This window comes from Copadichromis virginalis, linkage group LG10, assembly GCF_057382275.1.
Source record: "Copadichromis virginalis isolate Kocher_CV1m ecotype Utaka linkage group LG10, C_Virginalis_male_GT1.1, whole genome shotgun sequence".
NCBI classification, from domain to species: Eukaryota; Metazoa; Chordata; class Actinopteri; order Cichliformes; family Cichlidae; genus Copadichromis; species Copadichromis virginalis.
Window position 1 is genome coordinate 12,036,986 of NC_140627.1, and position 20,683 is coordinate 12,057,668.

General features: G+C 43.4%; 1 protein-coding gene across 1 annotated transcript in view; it reads right to left on the reverse strand.

Annotated features, from left to right (window-relative positions):
• Positions 1–20,683, reverse strand: part of lhfpl7 (LHFPL tetraspan subfamily member 7) — a 126,487-nt gene that overhangs the window by 77,072 nt on the left and 28,732 nt on the right. Inside the window, exon 2 of the mRNA XM_085469834.1 lies at positions 11,336–11,474. Coding sequence (XP_085325960.1) covers positions 11,336–11,474 — 139 coding nt within the window. The remainder of the gene's footprint in view (positions 1–11,335; positions 11,475–20,683) is intronic.

Consider the following 20,683-nt stretch of genomic DNA (forward strand, 5'->3'; position numbering starts at 1 on the left):
AAAAAATAAAAGTGTTGGTAATGTTTGCTCTCTAAGAAAAGTTCTGCCACTCAGTCAAAGACATTTTCCAGGAAGAACTCTCTGAATACTAATAGTGACATGAATGATGGTCCAATCATTCTTACTCACGGAGTGATGGAAGAAAAACTCACTAAGCGTAATTTCATTTTTGGAGGAACACATTCTGCTAATAGAGTCTGTCGCTCTAATCCAGCCTGATATGGAAAATGTATTCATCTGTATCGGAGACATGATTGACACCTGGCGCGGGTACCATATGGGCTCCGGCGACAGCGGCACTGAAATAACACAGCAGGTGCTTTGATCAAAGCAACTTCCTATTTTCATCACTACGCTTCTGAGGACATCTGCATAGCGGCTTTGCCCAAGGGAACGCTGATACAGCAAATCGGGCTTCCTCGGCATCAGCACAATGAAACTTGATGTGTGAATGCGTGTGTGCGTGTGAGAGAGGGAACACACAGGAAAACACACTTCCTTTCCTTCCCCAAGCCGCCAGGGTCAGAGAAAACACTGAAGGACTCTCCCTGATGAGGATGAAGATAAGTGGGCACAGTTTCAGAAGGTTGTACAAAGGGGATCCATAAAGGGAAGTATTCACTGTGCACCATACAGCCTGGGTTATGTGAAGTTTAGCTGCAAATCACAAACTTTTGCCAGCAAAAAGTTGGTCCACAAATGAAAATTTCTAATCTCAGTCATTTTTATTCATTCTGCTGCGACTGCAGGATTCATTGATTCATTGGAAAGTGCAGCCATGGTGTCACCGTTTAAATTTAAATACAGTTCTCTAAAGTACTGTGATATAGGCAGATAGTAGAAAAATGGCCCAGTTGTTTCTGCTGTTTTGGTGGAACGCATAAGCTTGAGCATGAGAAAGAAACTCATCCTGAGTCAATGAATATGTGGACCAGGAGCCAATATGATAACAAGCTCAAAAAATTTTAATTCCACAGGCAGATACAGCCTAATGTTCAGGGTTTAGCAACTGATTTGGTTGCAAATTAACAAATATTAGCATGCTGGTAACATCTGAATACTGAGAGACAATTATATGCCGGTGCTACACTGGGAATCTATCCGGTGTTTGCTGAGATAATGTAGTCAGGACCAAAGTGATTCAGAATTACAATCCCTAGAGCCACAAAACTAAGATAAAAATCTATATTTAAATGACTTTTTCTTTAAGTTCGGTTCTCACTGATTGTTGTTAAACTGGCAAAAAAATGTGTTTTGTGCCAGTATAAACTACAACAACTGCTGCAAAAAATGTCTAAAAAATGCTAAAAACAGCAGAACTATTAGTGTTTTTGTGTTTGGAATGGTTCATGCAATACACTAGTTCCCAATGCATACCTACTTGTGCGGTACTCAAATTGCACATGAAGCATTCTCCAATTATTTGCAACATTTGACTCTGAATGTCAAAACGCTACTTACCAATTATGATATAAAAATTATTGTAGTTAGGACGACGGATTTACACACACTGACACACTAAACAACTCCACAATGCAATTAGTTTGTGGTCTTGCATGCAATGTCTCAAAAACGTAATATACCGCCTATGGCTAGCTATCTAGTGCTGACATCATAATTGATACTGATAATGGAGTCTCCTCCTGGTTCAAATTATTTGGTGGGCCACCTATTTTCCACTATAAAGCCATGGAGGTGACCACTGAGGCCTCAGTCACCCAGGCCTGAACATCAGTCAGCAAAACCATGGCAATAATTTCACATTAGCAACTGCCAGCAACCTCCAGCAACCACATGCCAACTAGCAGCAGAACACACACTTTTCCCTTGCAACTGGTAGTTATCAGGGAGGGGACACCAACAGGAGTTTTAGCAAAAAATTTTTACACTGAGCCCTAGCAACCTCCAACAATCACTTGCAATCCGCCAGGGAATACACATTTTTCCTTGCGACCAGTGGTTGCAAGATGGTTGCCAATACGTCTCTAGCTCTGTGTGACTGAAGACTATATGTAAAAAGTGTTAAGAGCTCCACAGACAATTTTTTAACATTTGAGTACAACAAAAGTGTACATGGAGAGAAAATGACTGCATGCAACTAACTATTGAAGTATGTAGGACTTGAGTTGCAATGCAAGAATAAGGTCTTTTCTTTAGGAAGTCAAATATCAATTATAGTGTTTCTGTAGTTTCTGCCTAAAGTCCTGCCATTTAAAGATACAAATAAGACAAACAAGGCCTCTGGATCCTTTGGATTTACAAACTTCTCATATTTAAAAACCATTACCAGTAATGCCAGACTTTACTTATGGCTCTCCACTTAACTATCGATTGCCATTTCACTCCTTTTATCTCTGCATGTAACAATACGAAAAGCCTGAGCCGTTGCTACTACTCCAGATGGAGCTACACAAACAACTCCAACTGTACAAGTGAGGGAAAAAAACAACACTGTGCTTCATATTTCTTTCAAGAGCAGAAAAAAACAAGCCTTCAGGCATATCCCTTTCAAGTCCTCAACCCACGAAGCTCCCAGAGAGCTGGAAAAGTACCGACTTGCAGTCGAATCAATAAAAACAGGAAAACAATCAATGCAGCAAATAAACTCTTCAGCATGTTTTTATGTAAGGACATAATGTAAATGATCTCCATATGTTAATATGGCTATAACCCTGCAGGGAAACAGCTGAGATTAAGCTCGTAGTGAGTGCTTGCACACTCACCCGGGTGTGACATGTCTTCAGCCCTGAACAGATAACGGCACTGCGAGAATCTGTCTGAACCCTGTAGCATGACGAACCCCCAACCCAGCCCTCAGCTGCCTCTGAGTCTGAGCAAAATAAACCGGTATTACCAACAAAGATTAAGGTAAAGGTTCTGTTACTAAGAGGTTTACAATTATACAACAATTATAAGAAAAACATGAATATAACACACAATAAAAAGGATGAGTTTGCGCACGCCTTCCTCTCTAATCATCCTCAATGCAAACATACAGAGCGCATCGAAGGAGCCGTCCAATTCGATGGATCCTGACCACTAAGAAGAACAGACCGATAAAATATGCATGACAGGAGAAAAGGCTCCCTGCCGTAGCGCACAGAAACTTTCTGCCTCCCTCTCTCTGAGCGTAAAACATTGATGGCAGCAGTGCTCGGCGGTGCAGCAGCTGAACCGCTGTATTGAATGCTGAGCTGAACCATTGGAGGGTTAGCAAGTTCACATCTAATTCTGGACTGCACCCACAGGACCACTGGGCTGTGAAAGGAAAGAGCTGGGCAGTTTTGCCTCGAAAAAAGGCTTTTCCTGGTTTAACCAAGGCAGTCATGTATGTGTGTGAGTATTCAGAGTATAAAGTTTGCGCGTGTGTGTGTGTGTGTGTGTGTGTGTGTGTGTGTGTGTGTGTGTGTGTGTGTGTGTGTGTGTAAGCAGTACCAGGCAAAACTTCTAGCTTAGGCTTCTTAGCTATTTAGGGGCTAACTGTGTTAAGCTCTTCAAGATACCTGGAACAACCTGACTGAAAAGTGAATTTAAAAACTTTGATTTACTTTTAATGTGAAAACTTCAAAGGTCTTTTATAGCGAAGAGTTGTGTTTTTGTTTTGTTTTTCAGTTGAATTTTATTCATATAGTGTAAGAATATAACGTGAGTCATGTGACAACGTGGAACAAGAGTTGAACCTCTTCCTGCAATGCTGCTACAAGTACAAACGTCTTGTGACAGGTAGGGACAACATGTAGCACATTTTAGGAAGTCAACATCCCTCCATCCATCCACACCTACAACTAATTCAGAATCACAAATGAACCTAAGATTCACGTCTTTGAACTGTGGGAGGACACCAGAGGACCCAGAGAGAACCCATGCAGAAAGGCCTCAGTCAGCCGGTGGATTCAAACCCACCCACTGCTGCCTTCTCGCTGTGCAGCAACTGTGCTAGCCACCTCACCACAGTGGGCACCATCACATGTACCCTTAGAAGTTTCACTTTTTTTGGGGGGGTGGGGGGGGCTCTACTCAGCTCTTCCCAGGAGGGTGGCACGCTTCCCCCCCTTTTTGGTGGTCCTCCTTGGGTCCTCGTACTCTGGGGCCTGGATCTCCTCCATACCTGCTTCATACCCTGGAGGACGGGGCTATGGCTCCCCACACTCCCTAGCAGATCGTTACATGGAGAAACCTTTGGAATACAAGCATGCTGATCCACACAGGTATGCACACGGGTGTTCACACGGGTGTTCACACGGGTGTTCACAGATGCGGACTACACCTTTCTTGGCTGCTGCCTCAAAGCACATTGTGCGCTGTCTATCTTGCGTGCTGCACAATATCGTTTATTATTTAGTATCTACTGTTATCTACTGCTAGCTAGTTTATTGTGATGGTGCTGTATTTATTATGTTGCTCTTTTTTTGTTTGCTTTCTCTTCTGTTTTTTTTCTCCATACAGGTGATCCAGGTGTTTTGTTTGTTTTTCTTTCTTTCTTCCCCCCTTCTCACGTCTCTTCTCCCCTTTGGTTTTCTTTCTCTCCCTCTCTTTCTGTCATTCTTTCTCCCTGTCCTATCCCCCAGTCATGTCTGTCCCGTTTGTAGCAACTGAAAATAAAATAAATTCATAATTATAATAAAGGTCAATCAAATGGACCAATATGGCAAGGCCATGATGATCCACTTGGTAAAATAAATCCGCTTGGCATCTTTCTTGGCCTTAAGACAACAATTCTGATGGCTAAAGATCCAAACGGGACAAAAAAAAAGAAAGAAGTTTCACATTTTAAAGAATACATCTTCCCAATACAAACACACCTACACTGCCAAACTTTATAGTAACTGTAGACAAATCTCCACATGGTGAGTTTCTCTTTATAAAATCAATCCAGTTGCACTTCATAACTGCAAGTTCCCTGCAGCTATGAGCTTTTATTTCTAACTGCAGGGAACTTGTGCATAATATAATGAACCCCTGGTCTGCTGCATTGATACTAACTATTGTTGTAACTATTTAAACACGTCACAGTAGTGTAACTTCTTTCCCTTCCGTGTGCCCCACTCCTAATCCCAGCTACTGCTATCTGCTGAACCGAGTATATTTAAGTGCACAGTGTGAAGGGTTTAATGACTAACCGAGTTCTGCTGTCACAGAAAGTTTTCAGGGCTGAGCTGTAACAGCATTTCTTGAGTTATGACAAAGAGTTCCATTATTTGTGGTGATAGCCACAATTTCCTGCTGCTAAGTGCCTCGACAAGGCTCATGCTACGGAGAGTGCATTATGTTCCGGTGACAAACAGCAACTTTAGATTTTTTTTCACCAGGCTCACTCAGACATCGAAGATTTTCAGTTTTTAATAATATGAATGTCAGCAAATTATTTTTCCCACGTTTGCAAAGGAAAACATGACAACCCTGTGTTGCACCACTAAAGGGACAACACATTTACTTATAATTTATTGCTTGTCATGTTGCTCAAAGCTATTGCACAGTGCGAGCTAACTTTAACCTAAACTGCACGTCTACAACATGCTTAACATTTAATATAAAATTGGATATGTTCATGGTTTAAGTGTTTTAAGTGACAACGGACAAGACAAGCTCACACCTGGCAGTATAGGTGGAAGCTTTTGTTATTTTGTTACAGATCTAATAGAAATAACACCAAGGTTTGTCTCAAAACTTTGTGTTTTACTTTTGGTCTCATCTTTCATTTATTCATCATATTCTTGCTTTACGTCTGGTGATTCTACACATGCAGTTGTTACACCACCTTCCCGCCTTCATTCCAATGTCATTTAAATGCAGACTTTATAATCACTGCCCAAATAACTATTTGGAGGTGCTGTCAAGATGGTCGCCAAGTGGAAAGACTTCCTTCAAGAAGGACTTTGCCGATAGCGATCAGGGAAATCTATCCTGTTCCATTGGGGCAATCAAGTTTTCATTTTCCCTTATAGCATCATGGCTTAGGACCATACCACCCTGAACAGGGCAACCTCGTCTGCTCTCAGAAGCTGAGCAGGTCAGGTCTCGTTAGTACTTGGGAATACCCGGTGCTTTAGGTGCTTAGAGCCTGCAGGGGCTCAGGTTGAACAGTGGGTCATCTACCATCGGAATGGCAGTGGATTAATCCCTGATTCCTTCAGTCTGCATTCCGAAGTACCCTTGGGCAAGAAAGTGAACCCCTGATGTATCCATGTGAGTGTGTGTGTGAAAGTTAGAAAGCGCTTAGGCATAGATAAAAACATTGTATGACTGTCTGTGTGATCGGATAAATGAGACTTGTATTAACAAAGTATTTTGGGTGCTCAAACAAGTAGAAAGGCACTACATAAATACCAGTCCATTAACCATTTACATGGTGAAAGCAACACTCATAGACAATCTAAACATTAGACAATGCAAAACATCAAAGGCATGCAATTTTTTAAATGGCATAATCACATCAGTTTATATATCATCTACACATTTCATCCATCAAATACATCCTTGCTATCTATTCTGCTCCATTAGTTTGCACTCTATCTAATGTTGCTTTAATGAAACATGAAACACCTCTTCTAAGTGACTAAAGCTCAAATCAGAATCAGAATCAGAATCAGAAAGGGTTTTATTGCCAAATGTTGAGCAGGTTTACAACATTAGCAAATTGCTGCGGTGCTTCAGTGCAAACATACTGTCATAAATTACGCTTAAATAGACATGAAAAAATAAAAATAAGAATAAGAATTAAAAGTGCTACGTAGATAGATATATACATGAGTGCAGGTGGTGATCAGTGCCAAACATGGAATGATGCAGTGAACACAGCGTAGGGTCATGTGTTAGTGGTGGGAACAGTCATACGGTTATTGTTCATGTGTTCAAGAGCAGAGGGGAAGAAACTGTTCTTATGGCGAGAGGTTCTGGTGCGAATGGACCGGAGCCTCCTGCCTGAGGGGAGCAGGTCAAACAGACTGTGTCCAGGGTGAGAAGGGTCAGCTGAGATCCGAGCTGCACGCCCCAGTGTCCTGGAGGTGTACAGGTCCTGCAGAGATGGGAGTCTGCAGCCAATCACCTTCTCAGCAGAGCGCACAACACGCTGCAGTCTCTGTTTGTCCCTGATAGTGGCTCCAGCGTACCACACGGTGATGGAGGAGGTGAGGATGGACTCGATGATTGCGGTGTAGAATTGCATCATCGTCTGTGTTGGCAGGTTGAATTTCTTCAGCTGCCTCAGGAAGTACATCCTCTGCTGGGCTTTCTTAATGACGGAGGTGATGGTGGGCTCCCACTTCAGGTCCTGGGTGATGGTGGTACCCAGGAAGCGGAATGAGTCCACAGAGGTGATGGGGGTGTCAGTCAGGATGATGGGGGGGAGTGGGGCTGTGTGCTTCCTGAAGTCCACAATAATCTCCACTGTCTTCTGGGCATTCAGCACCAGGTTGTTGTGGCTGCACCAAGACACCAGACGTTCAACCTCCCTCCTGTAGGCAGACTCATCCCCGTCCGAGATGAGTCCAATAACGGTGGTGTCATCTGCAAACTTGATTAGCTTGACAGACTGGTGGGTGGAGGTGCAGCAGTTGGTATACAGGGAGAAGAGCAGGGGAGAAAGAACACAGCCCTGAGGGGAGCCGGTGCTGATGGTCCAGGAGTCCGAGACATTCTTTCCCAGCCTCACATGCTGCTTCCTGTCCGACAGGAAGTCAGTGATCCACCGGCAGATGGGATCAGGCACATTCATCTGGGAAAGCTTGCCTCGGAGATGGTCTGGAAGGATGGTATTGAAGGCAGAGCTGAAGTCCACAAACAGGATCCTGGCGTAGGTTCCTGGGGAGTCCAGATGCTGCAGGATGAAGTGTAGGGCCATGTTGATGGCGTCATCTACAGACCTGTTGGCTCTGTATGCAAACTGCAGGGGGTCCAGGAGGGGGGCCGTGAGGGTCTTGAGATAGGAGAGAACCAGGCGCTCAAAAGACTTCATGACCACAGATGTCAGAGCCACGGGTCTGTAGTCATTTAGTCCAGTGATCCTAGGTTTCTTGGGGACAGGGATTATGGTGGAGGACTTGAAGCAGGCAGGCACATGACATGCCTGCAGTGAGGAGTTGAAAATGCCAGAAAACACTGGGGCCAGCTCGTTTGCACAGTGTCTGAGGGTGGCAGGAGACACACTGTCTGGGCCGGGAGCTTTCCGAGCATTCAGACTCTTAAACTGCTTCCTCACACCTGCTTCATGAATATGAAGAGTTGTGGTGGGAGGAGGTGGTGTGAAATCCTCTTTTGTGTGGGGTGAGGAGGGGGTGTTGTAGGTGAAGTGTTTGAAGGTGGTGATGGCTCTATGGAGGGGGGAGAGGTGGGGGAATGAGTGTCCAAAGTGCCTCTATTGTTGGGGCCGTTGGAGGTGTGAAGGCTGCCTGATGACTCGTCAAAACGGCAGTAAAAGTTGAGTCATTCTCTGAGATCTGCTGCTGCATCTTCTCAGAGTGCTGATGTTTAGCAACGTCCACTTCTTTAGTGAACCTGTACTTGGCCTCTCTGTAGCAGTCCCTGTCTCCGCTTCTGAACGCCTTTCTCTTTTCCAGCCACAGCTTTTTGAGTTTAGGAGTAAACCAGGGTTTGTCATTGTTATAACTCACCCTGGTGCGTGATGGCACAATGCTGTCCTCACAGAAGTGGATATAGGAGGTGACAGTGTCCGTAAACTCGTCCAAGCTGTTAGAAGCAGCCTTCATTGTGTCCCAGTCTGTAGACTCCAAACACGTGCGAAGCTCCTCCACAGCCTTGTTGCTCCACAGTTTTTTGGTCCTCACGACAGGTTTGGAGAGCTTCAGCCTCTGTCTGTACGCGGGGATTAGGTGGATCATGACGTGGTCAGAATCTTTGTATATTCACACCTTACTCTAATCCATTCCAATCAACTCTGAACTAAGTAGTGATGAGCAAAATGTTCTCCACTTCTTTTGACTCAGTTACTTTCAGCACCCCAAAATATAGTAACACAGCACAACATGTGGATGTTGACATTTCCACTGTCTGTCACAGTCACTATAGAAAACATGGGGATCAAAACAGGTTTCACTTCTTGCTGGAAGGAGAAAGGTGACAAAGAGAATCTTGCCAGCAGTTCATTTCTTCCAATCTGCGAGAAAACTCACACCGTCAAAAGCCAAACTGATGATATGCACACCACAAAGAAAACCATTGTTCTTAATCTGCTTGCTACATTTTATCAGCCCACTTTGATAGCACTCTCTCAACACTTACACACATACTTGTAGTGCTGGGAAAACAAACACTCTTCTGATCTACCCTCCTCGGGGCTTTGTGGGCTCTGTGAAACCTCTGTCTATCTAGACAAGAGTCAACCTGGAAACGGAACAAAGACCCAGCTCCTCACTTCGCATTGTTATTTAGCAAAAGCTGTAGCTATAATAGACACACAGAACTGGATTACACACACACACACACATGAAAAAACACGCACCAGAGGCTTGCCAAAGACTCATTCTCATTTTCCCAAAGCAACATTGATCTGATACTGGAGTCAGACAGAGAGGTATGAGAGTCTGGCTGTAAGCAATAAGAACCACTTTAAACACATCATTAACCATAGCCTGTGAAAGTCCACATTTGTCAATAAAGATTTAACCTGGCCAATGAATCTAGTCTCTAATTATGCTTAGTTAAATGCCACTTGCAGGGTTCTAAATAAGCTATAGATGAGGACAAAGTTTATGTAAATAAATAAGAGGAGACAAAAAGTAACAATCAAGGGTTTGTGCATCTGAACAGAGTGGGTAGGGGCAACTCAAGCCCTAAGTTTTTACATATAATGTCAGAAAACAGGTCAGGACACCTGTAGTCACCCTTTCTCAGAAAAGGAAACAGTTCTCAACAGTGGAAACGCTGTGTTTGTAGAAAGTAGAGGAGGCACTAGCAAACTCTGCCACTGACCAAAACAATCACTGCTGGCAAACTGGAAATACTCCAGGAAATACTCACCGACAGGGAATACTCCTTTTTTCCCTAGTGACCAGTGGTTGCCAGGTAATCCCAAATCAGTCTGTAATCCTGTGTAAATGGGGCTAAGGAAGCTTGCAAGAATTGACTGATGAATTAGTACTCCACCCCGTGGTCACGTCCAGCCACATCAAGATGGAGGTCATAATGATACCTCCATCTTTTATATACAGTCTATGACTATTACACACGATGCTCAATCTCACGTCACATGTAGAACTTTCAGCATGGTCACCTCCCTAATATGGTGTGTGTACACCAGCGGTCCCCAACCTTTTTTGCACCATGGACCGGTTTATGCCCGACAATATTTTCACGGACCGGCCTTTAAGGTGTCACGGATAAATACAACAAAATAAAACTAGTACCGGTACCGAAAAAAAGAAGATTTATTCATAACACACCTGAAAAGACCCAGGAAAACCGAGTTAACGATAAAAACGATAACAAAATAACGCTGAAAACCGATAAAAACGCTGAAAACCATACATTTCACACCTGAGCCTCAACTCTTGCGGCCCGATACCAAACGACTCACGGACCGGTACCGGTCCGAGGCCCGGGGGTTGGGGACCGCTGGTGTACACAGAATTACTGCATCAAATACTGTTTATTTTTAAAACCAGGAGAGGCACAGTAAGCGTCTTCCACATATTAGAGCCGGTCTAACGCACAAATGAGGAATTACACTGCTGTAAATAAAGCACACATGAACCATATCGTCTAATACAACTGCAGAAAAATGCTTCACCTTTTGTACCACATGCCATTAAAATGGTCCAATGCGCAAAGCAAGAAGTGTGAAGGCCAGTACTAAGCAGCGACATCAGCCGTGGTGTGTTATTGGTTTATTAAGCTCAAGTGCCGACTGCTCTCTGTTTACGGGACCACTTCTCCGTTAGAGGGAAACCAGCGGCCTGATAAGTCACATGTAGCTCTGAACCAATGACCTGTGTTAAGGAGGCATAATTGTCTTTTTACCGCAGGCTCTAAATCCATCCTCGCCTTCATCTCACTCGCTTAGTCCCTCCATGCGGACTGTTGTTGCCTAGCTGCAGCTGTCCTCAAGTTGTGTCTTTTTTTTGCTCTTGTTTTTGACTGATGGGCAAGTTCAGCTGTTTATTTGTATTTTTTATATAGAATCCCAGTAACAGGCAGTGCTATTAGAATGCATCTAATAGTCTAATAGAGCATGGAAGGATGTCTTACAGCATCAGTTCAATTAAAAATATTTTTTTCATCATCTTTCATAAGTAGGTAATCTCTTATCTCAAAAATTATACATTTATGGATCGGTATGTATGTATGCGATTGTGCCTTGTGTCTTCACGTCTCTACCAACCTGCAGCCATTTGCATGTATCCAGCCAGGGTGCAGATCCTTCTCTCACATCCTCCACTGGGCAGGAAGATGGTGATGATGGCCAACAGGGAGCTGACAGCCAGCAGAGCACAGCCTCCCGAACACAGCACCGCACTGGTCTGAGGAAAAACACAAACACAGGACAATTTCATTTTATCTCCACCGATTCGCCCGCAAGTACTCTGAGCACCACGTCGATAAACCCACATTTTGAGCAGCGGGAGCAAATGTGGAAAGCTCCTGTCATTACCTCACTGTCAAAGATTTGGAATTTGTTACTAAATTCGAAACCAATCCCCAAAGCCAAAAAGTCTTTACTTTGGTATTGTGTAATCTCACAGTTAATCCCCCACTAACAGGTTATTAGCTCTCTCAGCTGGAAAACAGCAATGAAAGGCCAAACAAGAGGGCACTGTCCTTATTCATTACACCTTCACTTAATCACACACATGCTGAGAGCAGGAGAAGCCAAACAGAGGCAGAAGGCCAACAGAGAGAAGACATTCCTCCACAACTTTTATGATAAACCACAACTAAACTTAGAACAAAAAGTAAGGTGTTTGGTCGATTTTTTTTATGCTTCTTGCCATTAAATCTTATACTGTTGGAAAGCCTGTTTGTTTTCCTTTGATGGTGCCGCATTTGTAAGGAACACATTGAGTATATGGGTTGAGCTCATGAAAACGTTACCAAATCTTCTTTGCCAATGCCAAACAGCTGCTCTTGTTTGGTGTTTTGGCGTCTTGGATTGGATGATTGAAGTCTGAAGCAACGAGAACTATTGGCGAGTTAAACATGTCTTCTTTTAACAAACAGAGGCCTCAGTAGCATGCAGAAGACCCATGCACAGCCACAACAGCCTGGCACCTCCTCCTCATGCTGGTAGCGAGCTTGGTCACACACTGCTGTGGGATGGCGTCCCATTCTTCAACCAGCAGTTGCTGCAAGTCAGCCAATGTGGTTGCGTTGGTCACCCTGGTAAGAACAGCACGTCCAAGCTGATCCCACAAATGTTCAGTGGGGTTGAGGTCAGCACTGCACACAGGCCATTCCATCCTCTCCACTCCCAAATTCTGGAGGTAGTCTCTGATAAACCCCGCTCTGTGGGGGCGAGTGTGGCCATCTTGGAGGATAGAGTTCGGTTCCAAAGCAGATTTGGCAAGTTTTTTATTGGTGCAACCCACATACTCAACTCTGCTGTTCATACCTTACAAAGATGGGCTCATTATAAGGGAAATAAACTGGCTTTCCAACAGTATAAGATTCATTGCCACAAAGCATTGTTACATCAAAGAAATAACTGAGCTAGACAAAATTCCTTCTTTTTGTACTAAGTTTATATAAACATGCATCCTGGGGAATTTGGCTCTTTGTCCTGTGCTCACCTGTCCTCTCCTGCTTCTACTTTTAGAGACTCCTAAAAAGTGGCAGCTAAGTTTAAAAGCCACACAGTGCGTTAGCCCTGAGAGAAAGTGTGTCTGTGTGCGAGTGAGTTCGAACAACCTGTGTGTCTTTGTGGAGTGGTTTGATCTGCATATCCTCTCAAACTGACTCTCGAGGAAGCCCCCACACACCCTCATCAGCACACTTTAAAAGGTGTCCGTCGTCGACAAGCACGGCGCACAGACAGCAGGCTCAAAACAGCGCCACATCAGCGATTAGCATGCGGGCGGGGGCAATCAGAGGGAAATGTCTAACATTCACAGGGGAATTACAGCCCTAAAACACGTGTCATTATGCATGTTCCTGATGTGACTGACGTGAATGGAGGGAGGATGAAAGCGGAGTGATTTCCATGCCCGACAGAAGATTTAATTAGCTTGTTCTGGGTGTTTGGCAGAAAGGGGAGCAGGGAAATACTGAAGTGCTGTAATGTTGGTGGCAATGATGATCATTATTCTTTTGACCTTTATTTGTCCAGGTCTGCAGAGAATATGCGGTCTGCTTCACAAATGGACAGCATACATAAACAGTGCATTTGCACACATTTACATCTGGCTTAGCTTCTTAAGAAGTGTAGGCTAAGTGCCTTGCTCAAGGGCACCTTGAATACAGCTATAAAGCAATAAAAAGGAACTCCCTGAGCAGATAAGTGATTTTATTGCAAATCATTCGGAGGAACATTAAAGGTTTCATTAAATTTAATTTAAAGTCTAATTCCATCATTGTTAAGCCCAGCGACAATATCTCAGTCCTCCAGCAGAGCAGCATCTGGCCACTTAGGTCTTCCTTTGTCATGCACAGCTGCCCAGAGAGCTCCACACAGCACAAACAAGCGTGCAAGCAAATGGAGAAAACCTCCTCACCGGTTTGAGCATTTAAATAAAACACTACAGATACAGAAAAAACAAGCAAACGACTAAATACATAAAGATGGCAAGCCGCTCTGACTGTAATGAGTTCCAAAGCTGTTTGCAGAGGGCACGAAAAAGTGATGAATGACCTGATGTGGCTGGGACACCATTTTTTTTATCCCATAGGCTTGTCTATTCTGAAGATACTGATCTTGGTTATTCATGCTCCTTGGGTATGAATAATTCTTTTTAATGTAATAAACACAATTTTTATTTAAACAGAGTATTAAGGGAGCCTAATCTTACATATTTTAAATACATGGAAAGAAAACTTGTTATTGACTTTAAAGAAGTAGACTAATATATTCTAGCTGCACAATGCTGGGCTGTGAGCACTGATCCCACTAAAGGACATCAGGCCTTCTTTCCACCTTTGTGTCTCCTACAGTTTGGTCAGTAGTCTGCTGAAGGTCATTCTGTATTGAGCCCTCATCAGAAGCCTGTGAAAATTTTTTACACTTTTTTATCGAGAAGGTCTCCTCCACAAGGGCTCAAATCTCTCCTCATGCTCACGACCTCTCAGTCTCTGTTTCCTGCTCTGCTGTCTTTGACAGGTTTGAGCCTGTGACTCTATCCTTTTTAAAGGAGACTGTTGGTCATCTTAACCCTGCAGGGTCTCCAAATGATGCTGTCCCTCCTCGACTTTTAAAAGAGGTGTTACCTACAGTTGGTCCTTTGGTGCTTGAGCTGGTAAACCATAGTCTGATGTCAGGTGTTGTCCCTAAAGATTTTAAACATGCAGTAGTCAAACCCCTGATTAAAAACCTGCTCTTGATCCTATGGTTCTTGCAAATTACAGGCCTATCTCCAAACTACCTTTTCTTTCCAAAATTCTTGAAAAGGTAGTTTACAGCCAAATAATGGCCTTCCTGGAAAAGCAAAATGTTTTAGAGGTTTTCCAATCTGGTTTTAAACCCTTTCATAGCACTGAATCAGCCCTTTTAAAAGTTTTTAATGACATATTTTTAGCGACTGATGCTGGGGACTGTGTTGTTCTTGTGCTTTTAGATTTGACAGCTGCGTTTGATACCGTGGATCATGCCATTTTATTCTCTCGTTTGGAGCACTGGGTGGGCATTAGGGGCACAGCACTGGAGTGGTTCAGGTCCTACTTGACGGGGCGAACTTTTTGTGTCAGCCTTGGTGACTATGCGTCGTCCTCCGCTCCCCTCTTGTGTGGTGTCCCACAGGGCTCAGTTCTAGGCCCCCTCCTCTTCTCTTTATATCTGCTTCCTCTTGGTTCTGTACTGAGAAAGCACGGCATTGCTTTCCACTTTTATGCTGATGACTGTCAGATCTATGTCCCTCTAAAGAAAAAAGGCAGATACCTTACACAGCCATTACTTCAGTGTCTCGATGACATTAAGGCTTGGATGTCTGTTAACTTTTTAAAATTCAATGATAAAAAGACAGAGGTGATGGTTTTTGGCAGCCCCACTGAGACCCCCAATGTGTATGTAGATTCCCTGGCACAGTATGTTAAGCCAACTGTCACAAACCTGGGGGTCAAAGTGGACTGTGATCTAAAGTTTGATAATCAAATTAAGGCCGTGGTAAAATCTAGCTTCTTTCACCTCAGGCAGCTGGCAAAAATAAAGCCAATTCTTTCACGGCAGCACTTTGAGACAGTGATCCACGCCTTTGTTAGCACTCGGCTGGATTACTGTAATGCACTTTATATAGGGGTCAGTGCATTATATATTAGTCATCTACAGAGGGTGCAAAATGCCGCAGCTCGTCTTTTAACTGGCACTCGAAAGTTTGAGCACATTTCCCCTGTTTTAGCTTCACTTCACTGGCTGCCCATTTCTTTTAGGATTCATTTTAAAATTCTTTTATTTACTTTTAAAGCTCTCCATGGCCTAGCTCCATCTTATCTCTCTGAGCTGCTACAGCCTTATACACCCACCCGCTCTCTCAGGTCAGCTGATCAGCTGCTCCTGAAGATACCCAGGACTGGGCGTAAACTTAGAGGAGATCGTGCTTTTGCTGTAGCAGCTCCCAAACGGTGGAACGAGCTTCCTTTAGAGATTAGACAGGCCACTTCTTTATCTGTTTTTAAGTCACTCTTGAAAACCCACCTCTTTACCTTGGCCTTTGACACCACGTGAGATGTTGGTTTTTTATTTTTATTTTAGTTGTTTTTAGGTGATTCGATGCTGTTTTATCTTGTTTTTGCTTTAACATAGGGCTGTTTTAATTTTATGTCTTATGTGTTTTATTTATTTAATTTGCTGTTTTTTGTTATTCTATTGTTTTAACTTATTTTCTGTACAGCACTTTGTTCCTGTGCTGGGTATTTTAAAGTGCTTTATAAATAAAATTGGATTGGATTGGATTGGATTCTGTAGGCCTCTGGCAGTGCTCCTATTTCTCCTCACACAAAGCAGCAGGTCCTTCTGCTGGGTTTATGCCCTTCTCCAGGCCTGCCCAGCTCTTCTGACAAATGGCAGTCTCCTGGTATTTCCCTCACACTCTTTAGACTGTGCTGGAAAACACAGTAAACCGTCTTCTGACATCTTGTATGGAAGTGCCATCCTAGAGGAGCTGTGGGCTGCCCGTGCAACCTGAATAGGCTGCACGTACTGTCTCATGCCAACGTGTCAACTCGAGTCTAGTTTTTACACACTGAGTTTGGATTTTTAACTGAGTGTGCTGCCTATATAGACAGTGCAGGAGGGAAGCAAGCTGAACCTCTGGGGCTGACTGAGTGAAACTTTAAAAAGTTTTCATAGTTTGTAACCTTCACCATCACGGTTTCTGCACAAAATCAAACATAAATAAACAAATAGACATCATGCATATTCAATCAGACTTTCAATTTGCAAGAGTTTGCTACGGTAATAAATTTAGCATTAATGTAATTTTCTTGTATAATTCCATTCGGTTAGACTACGAGCAGTATGGCCGCCTGTTGGCGACGACTTGAAGAGCTACAGCTTTAAGGAGCTTCTGCAGAGACTACATTTATCCCCTTATGGATTTACTCTTTGATAACTAGGACTGATCAATTCCACCACCCCCTCCGCATGTAAGCAGTCATGTGATCGATAGTTAAGATACAAATACCTAATATACTGTAGATGCTTCTTATATGCCATTAAGACCACAGCTGCTTTTCCTTTTTTCTTAGTTTCTTTATGCCTGCATGTCAGTGAAATAAGAATAGATAATGTGCACTTAAAAATCCAGATAAGGCATTAACTTCGGTGTCCTTTGTTCATCTTCCCCTCTAACCAGAATGATATTCATGTATGCAGGGGAATGTCTCGTTTCTCTCCACTGCTTGATCTCGGCGTGCCCCGTGGGCTCAGAGTGTGCAGCGTACCTCCCACCCTGCTGTTCTCAATTCACTGTGACACTTAGAGGTACATCATGTCTCATATAGGAAAGTACAGACAAAGAGAAGGAGGACAGCCATCAGGTAAGATTTACCTAAACTATAATAGACGAGTTATGAACTCGGAATCATATGAATTAAGTTCGACAACGATAATTATCACAACAAAGAAGTCTAAATGTGTTAACACTGTAAGCTGCAAATCAAGCTTATTTGTGTATTTTCCCCATTTTTCACCAGCTTATTTATCTGCAAGCAGTAATAGATTTATGCACATGACATTCTCTGTGTGCCATTTAAACACAGCCCCAGAGACTAATAAAGGCTATCAGAGCACTACAGGGCTATTTTTACAGGAAAACAACCAACATTTCAATTAACGGTGTCCCAATTCATCAAATTCCAACACTGTGTTCATGTGTGAGTGTGCTCTAATGGAAAAAAAATCTATTTTACTTAGAGACAATGCAAAAATATTTAGGAGGCCTGTACTTGAGTCGTTCGGAGCGCAAGTTAATTTAGTAGAAAATGAGCTGCTAAGAGTGCTGGTCTTTTCACTGATTCCTCCTAAATAGATTGTAATTATGTGTGAATAACTGGTCGAGCCACCGCAACAGCTGGAGAGACACGCGGAGGGTTGAAAGAGTGGAAAATTGTGACGAGGGGAAAAATATATATATATTTTGAGCTGAATACAAAATGAGACAAGCAGACATGTCTTAATCTCTTTGTCTTCCACTCTGCTGCACTCTGAAAACTTGTTTTGGAAACTAATCCTCTCAGGATGTTGTGACTCAAGGTGTGCTCAAGCACTCAAGGCGCAACGTCAACGTCACAATCGCAATTAATACAGAGAATAATCCACGAGCGCACCATTTAATCCCACAATGGTCCTAACTGGCCTGCAGCAGCCTCTAATATAACCACTCAAGTGTTACAATGTTGATAAAAACTAAAGGCTACAAGCAATGATACAAATGTAAGCCTACCTGGCACTGTCATAAAGAAGCTTTATTGGTTTTCCACAATAAATGATCCACATCCTCAGCCTGCTGGAGACCAATAACCTGCTCCGATACAAAAAACCACACAAAAAAGCGCCATCCAGCTGCTTTGAGTAATAAAGGGACATCATGAAGGGGACTCTTTGATTTCAAATTACATTATGGAAGTCTGGGATTACACTGTACGGGCCAATGAAATTTCATTGTCTCTTCAATGGGGAGTTACAAGATGGAGATTGCAAGACATGTCTCATTAAACGCACTTTGCCTTTCCGAGTCTGGACGGAAGGGCAAAATGTTTCAGCGTGGGGCTGTGGAAAATGGAGGGTTTCTGCTCTCCAGAAGCGGCGGGCGGAGGAGACAGTTAATGCTCAGCGCCGGCCCTTGACAGAAATAACTCCTCCACTTTACAGTCGAATGCCTCGTCTTTATGGAGGACAAGAGGTGAAGAGAGAGCACTGCAGATCCAGCAATAAGCAGACGTGACGAGTTTACCATATTGCTGGAGCGCTCTATTGTGTGCGTGCTTTAGTATATACTGTAGTGAACCTGTGCAGGTGTATCATCTGCACTCAACTGCTGCCTCATCCTCTGTGTGCTTGCCTCAGCCCTTCCATCAGTAATCAGCATTCAGCAAAGCCGAGCAGTCGCACTAAAGCATCAGCCTTGACGTGTTCTGCCTTGAGAATCCCATTTGCACTGTAACGCAGCTTCCTGGGACGCTTCCTAACCACCAGAGGTCTTTCTGCTTCAGCCATCACACACGCCTATACAGGAATCAGCTGAGATTTCTCCTGTCCGCTCCTCTTTCCATAAACTGCTTCCTTTCACCTGTGCTGCCCTCTGCGCTTGTCGTGCAACTTCATCATCTTCCAGTGGAACCACGATTACGCTGCCATTCTGAGCACTAATAGAAAAAAGCCCCCCCACAACGGCCTCTAAAGCAATGTGCTGAATTATGCATCCGTCCCCTCATTGATCTTCACTGAGAAGTGACTCAGAGAGGGAGAGTTATTTGGATAAGTATGCGCGTGTGTGTGTGTGTGTGGTGGTCCGGAGAATGGCCGACGAAGGTGTGTGTGCAGAGCGAATGCGAGGCGGAGAGGAGACGAGGGAGAGAGAGAGAGGAGCGGAGATTAATCACCTGACAAGTGGATGGAGTGTCCATTTGTGCCTCAGGGACAGGCTGCAGATAGGATGTGACATTCAGGAGCACTTAGGAGGACATGGGAGTGCATGCTTTTCCCTCTTGAACCCTCTCACACAGACACACAGACACTCACTGGGACGCAAACAGAGAGTCATGGAGAGTACAACATATACGTTCAGAGGGGAATTCCTATTGTAAGGCCATGAGGTGGAAACACAGAGTCATGAAATGCACAAGATATTATCAGCCATAGAAAACCACTTGTTTAAAGAGGGACGAGCGGCAGAATATGAGATACATGTTTGTGGGCAGTGAAGTACAGTGGAGATGAATTTTACTGAGATAAAGAATGAATGTAAAAGCTGGTAACACAGAGCCAGGTTTGTTTACAGGAATGTGAGCATTTGCATTTGCATGGCACAAATGGGCAAACGGAAGATTTCACATGACAATGGCGTCCTCTGAGCATCACTGATGTGTGTACAAAAACACAGGGACCCAAGTGTTCCTTCTTATGTTGTGTCATATATATGTATGTAACTTTGATTTTGATTTTAGGCATCTAAAATTCTAATTTCCTTTAGTTTTAGTCTAGTTTTAGACCACTTAAGATCATAAGATTATCATAGACTAAATCTAAAGTTAATTTAGCCGTAAACAATTGTAAAAGCGTAAAAGTCAGTCTCTTCCTTCCAATTCTTGACATTTTGTTGTGTTTTTCATGAGAAACACAGGAGCTCCACCCACCCCACCCTGTTTCTCCACTGCACAAGTACATTACTTCTGATTGGATCACTTCCAAACTCATCCCGCCTTTTCACACAACTTAATTAGTTCTGATTGGATCTTGTCTAATTTTTATTCATTATTCATGAAAGTATCAATACTTTCCATCATAGCATTTGCTCTTGTGCTTTAGTTTTTATTTAGTTATCATCTCACAACACGATCTGCACATGTACATTTATTCTACTTTAATCGCTTTGGAAAACACTATCTAACACCATTAATGCTGTGGTTAAGGTTAGGGATAAGGTCATGGTTAGGATTAAGGATAGGTTTAGGGCTGGAATACAAGGCTGGAACGTGTCTTACCGCCGGGGTCAATCTATTGGATTCCATCCACAACCCGGTGCGTCACTCTGGAATGCGGAAGGTTACCTTTCGCGTTCTTGAGGGACGCCTTGGGACGTGAAAAATCGTTGGTATGCTACGCATCGGGAATGAGAACGGGCTCCGTCTCGTTTTGATGAAAACAATGTTGAAAATGACTGCTCAACGAAATTAACACTTTGCACAAGCAATACCTTTGCTATACCAAAGCTCAGGTTTGGGCATCCTCGAAACACTCACTTTCAAATGATCTCTTCCTAATTTTGGCTCTGTATCATGTCAAACCTTGCGTTTGCCAAAGCCAAGAAGAAAGCTGGATTCAAAGGAGGATGGCCTCAAAGTGAGAGGAGCCAAAACATCTTGTTTC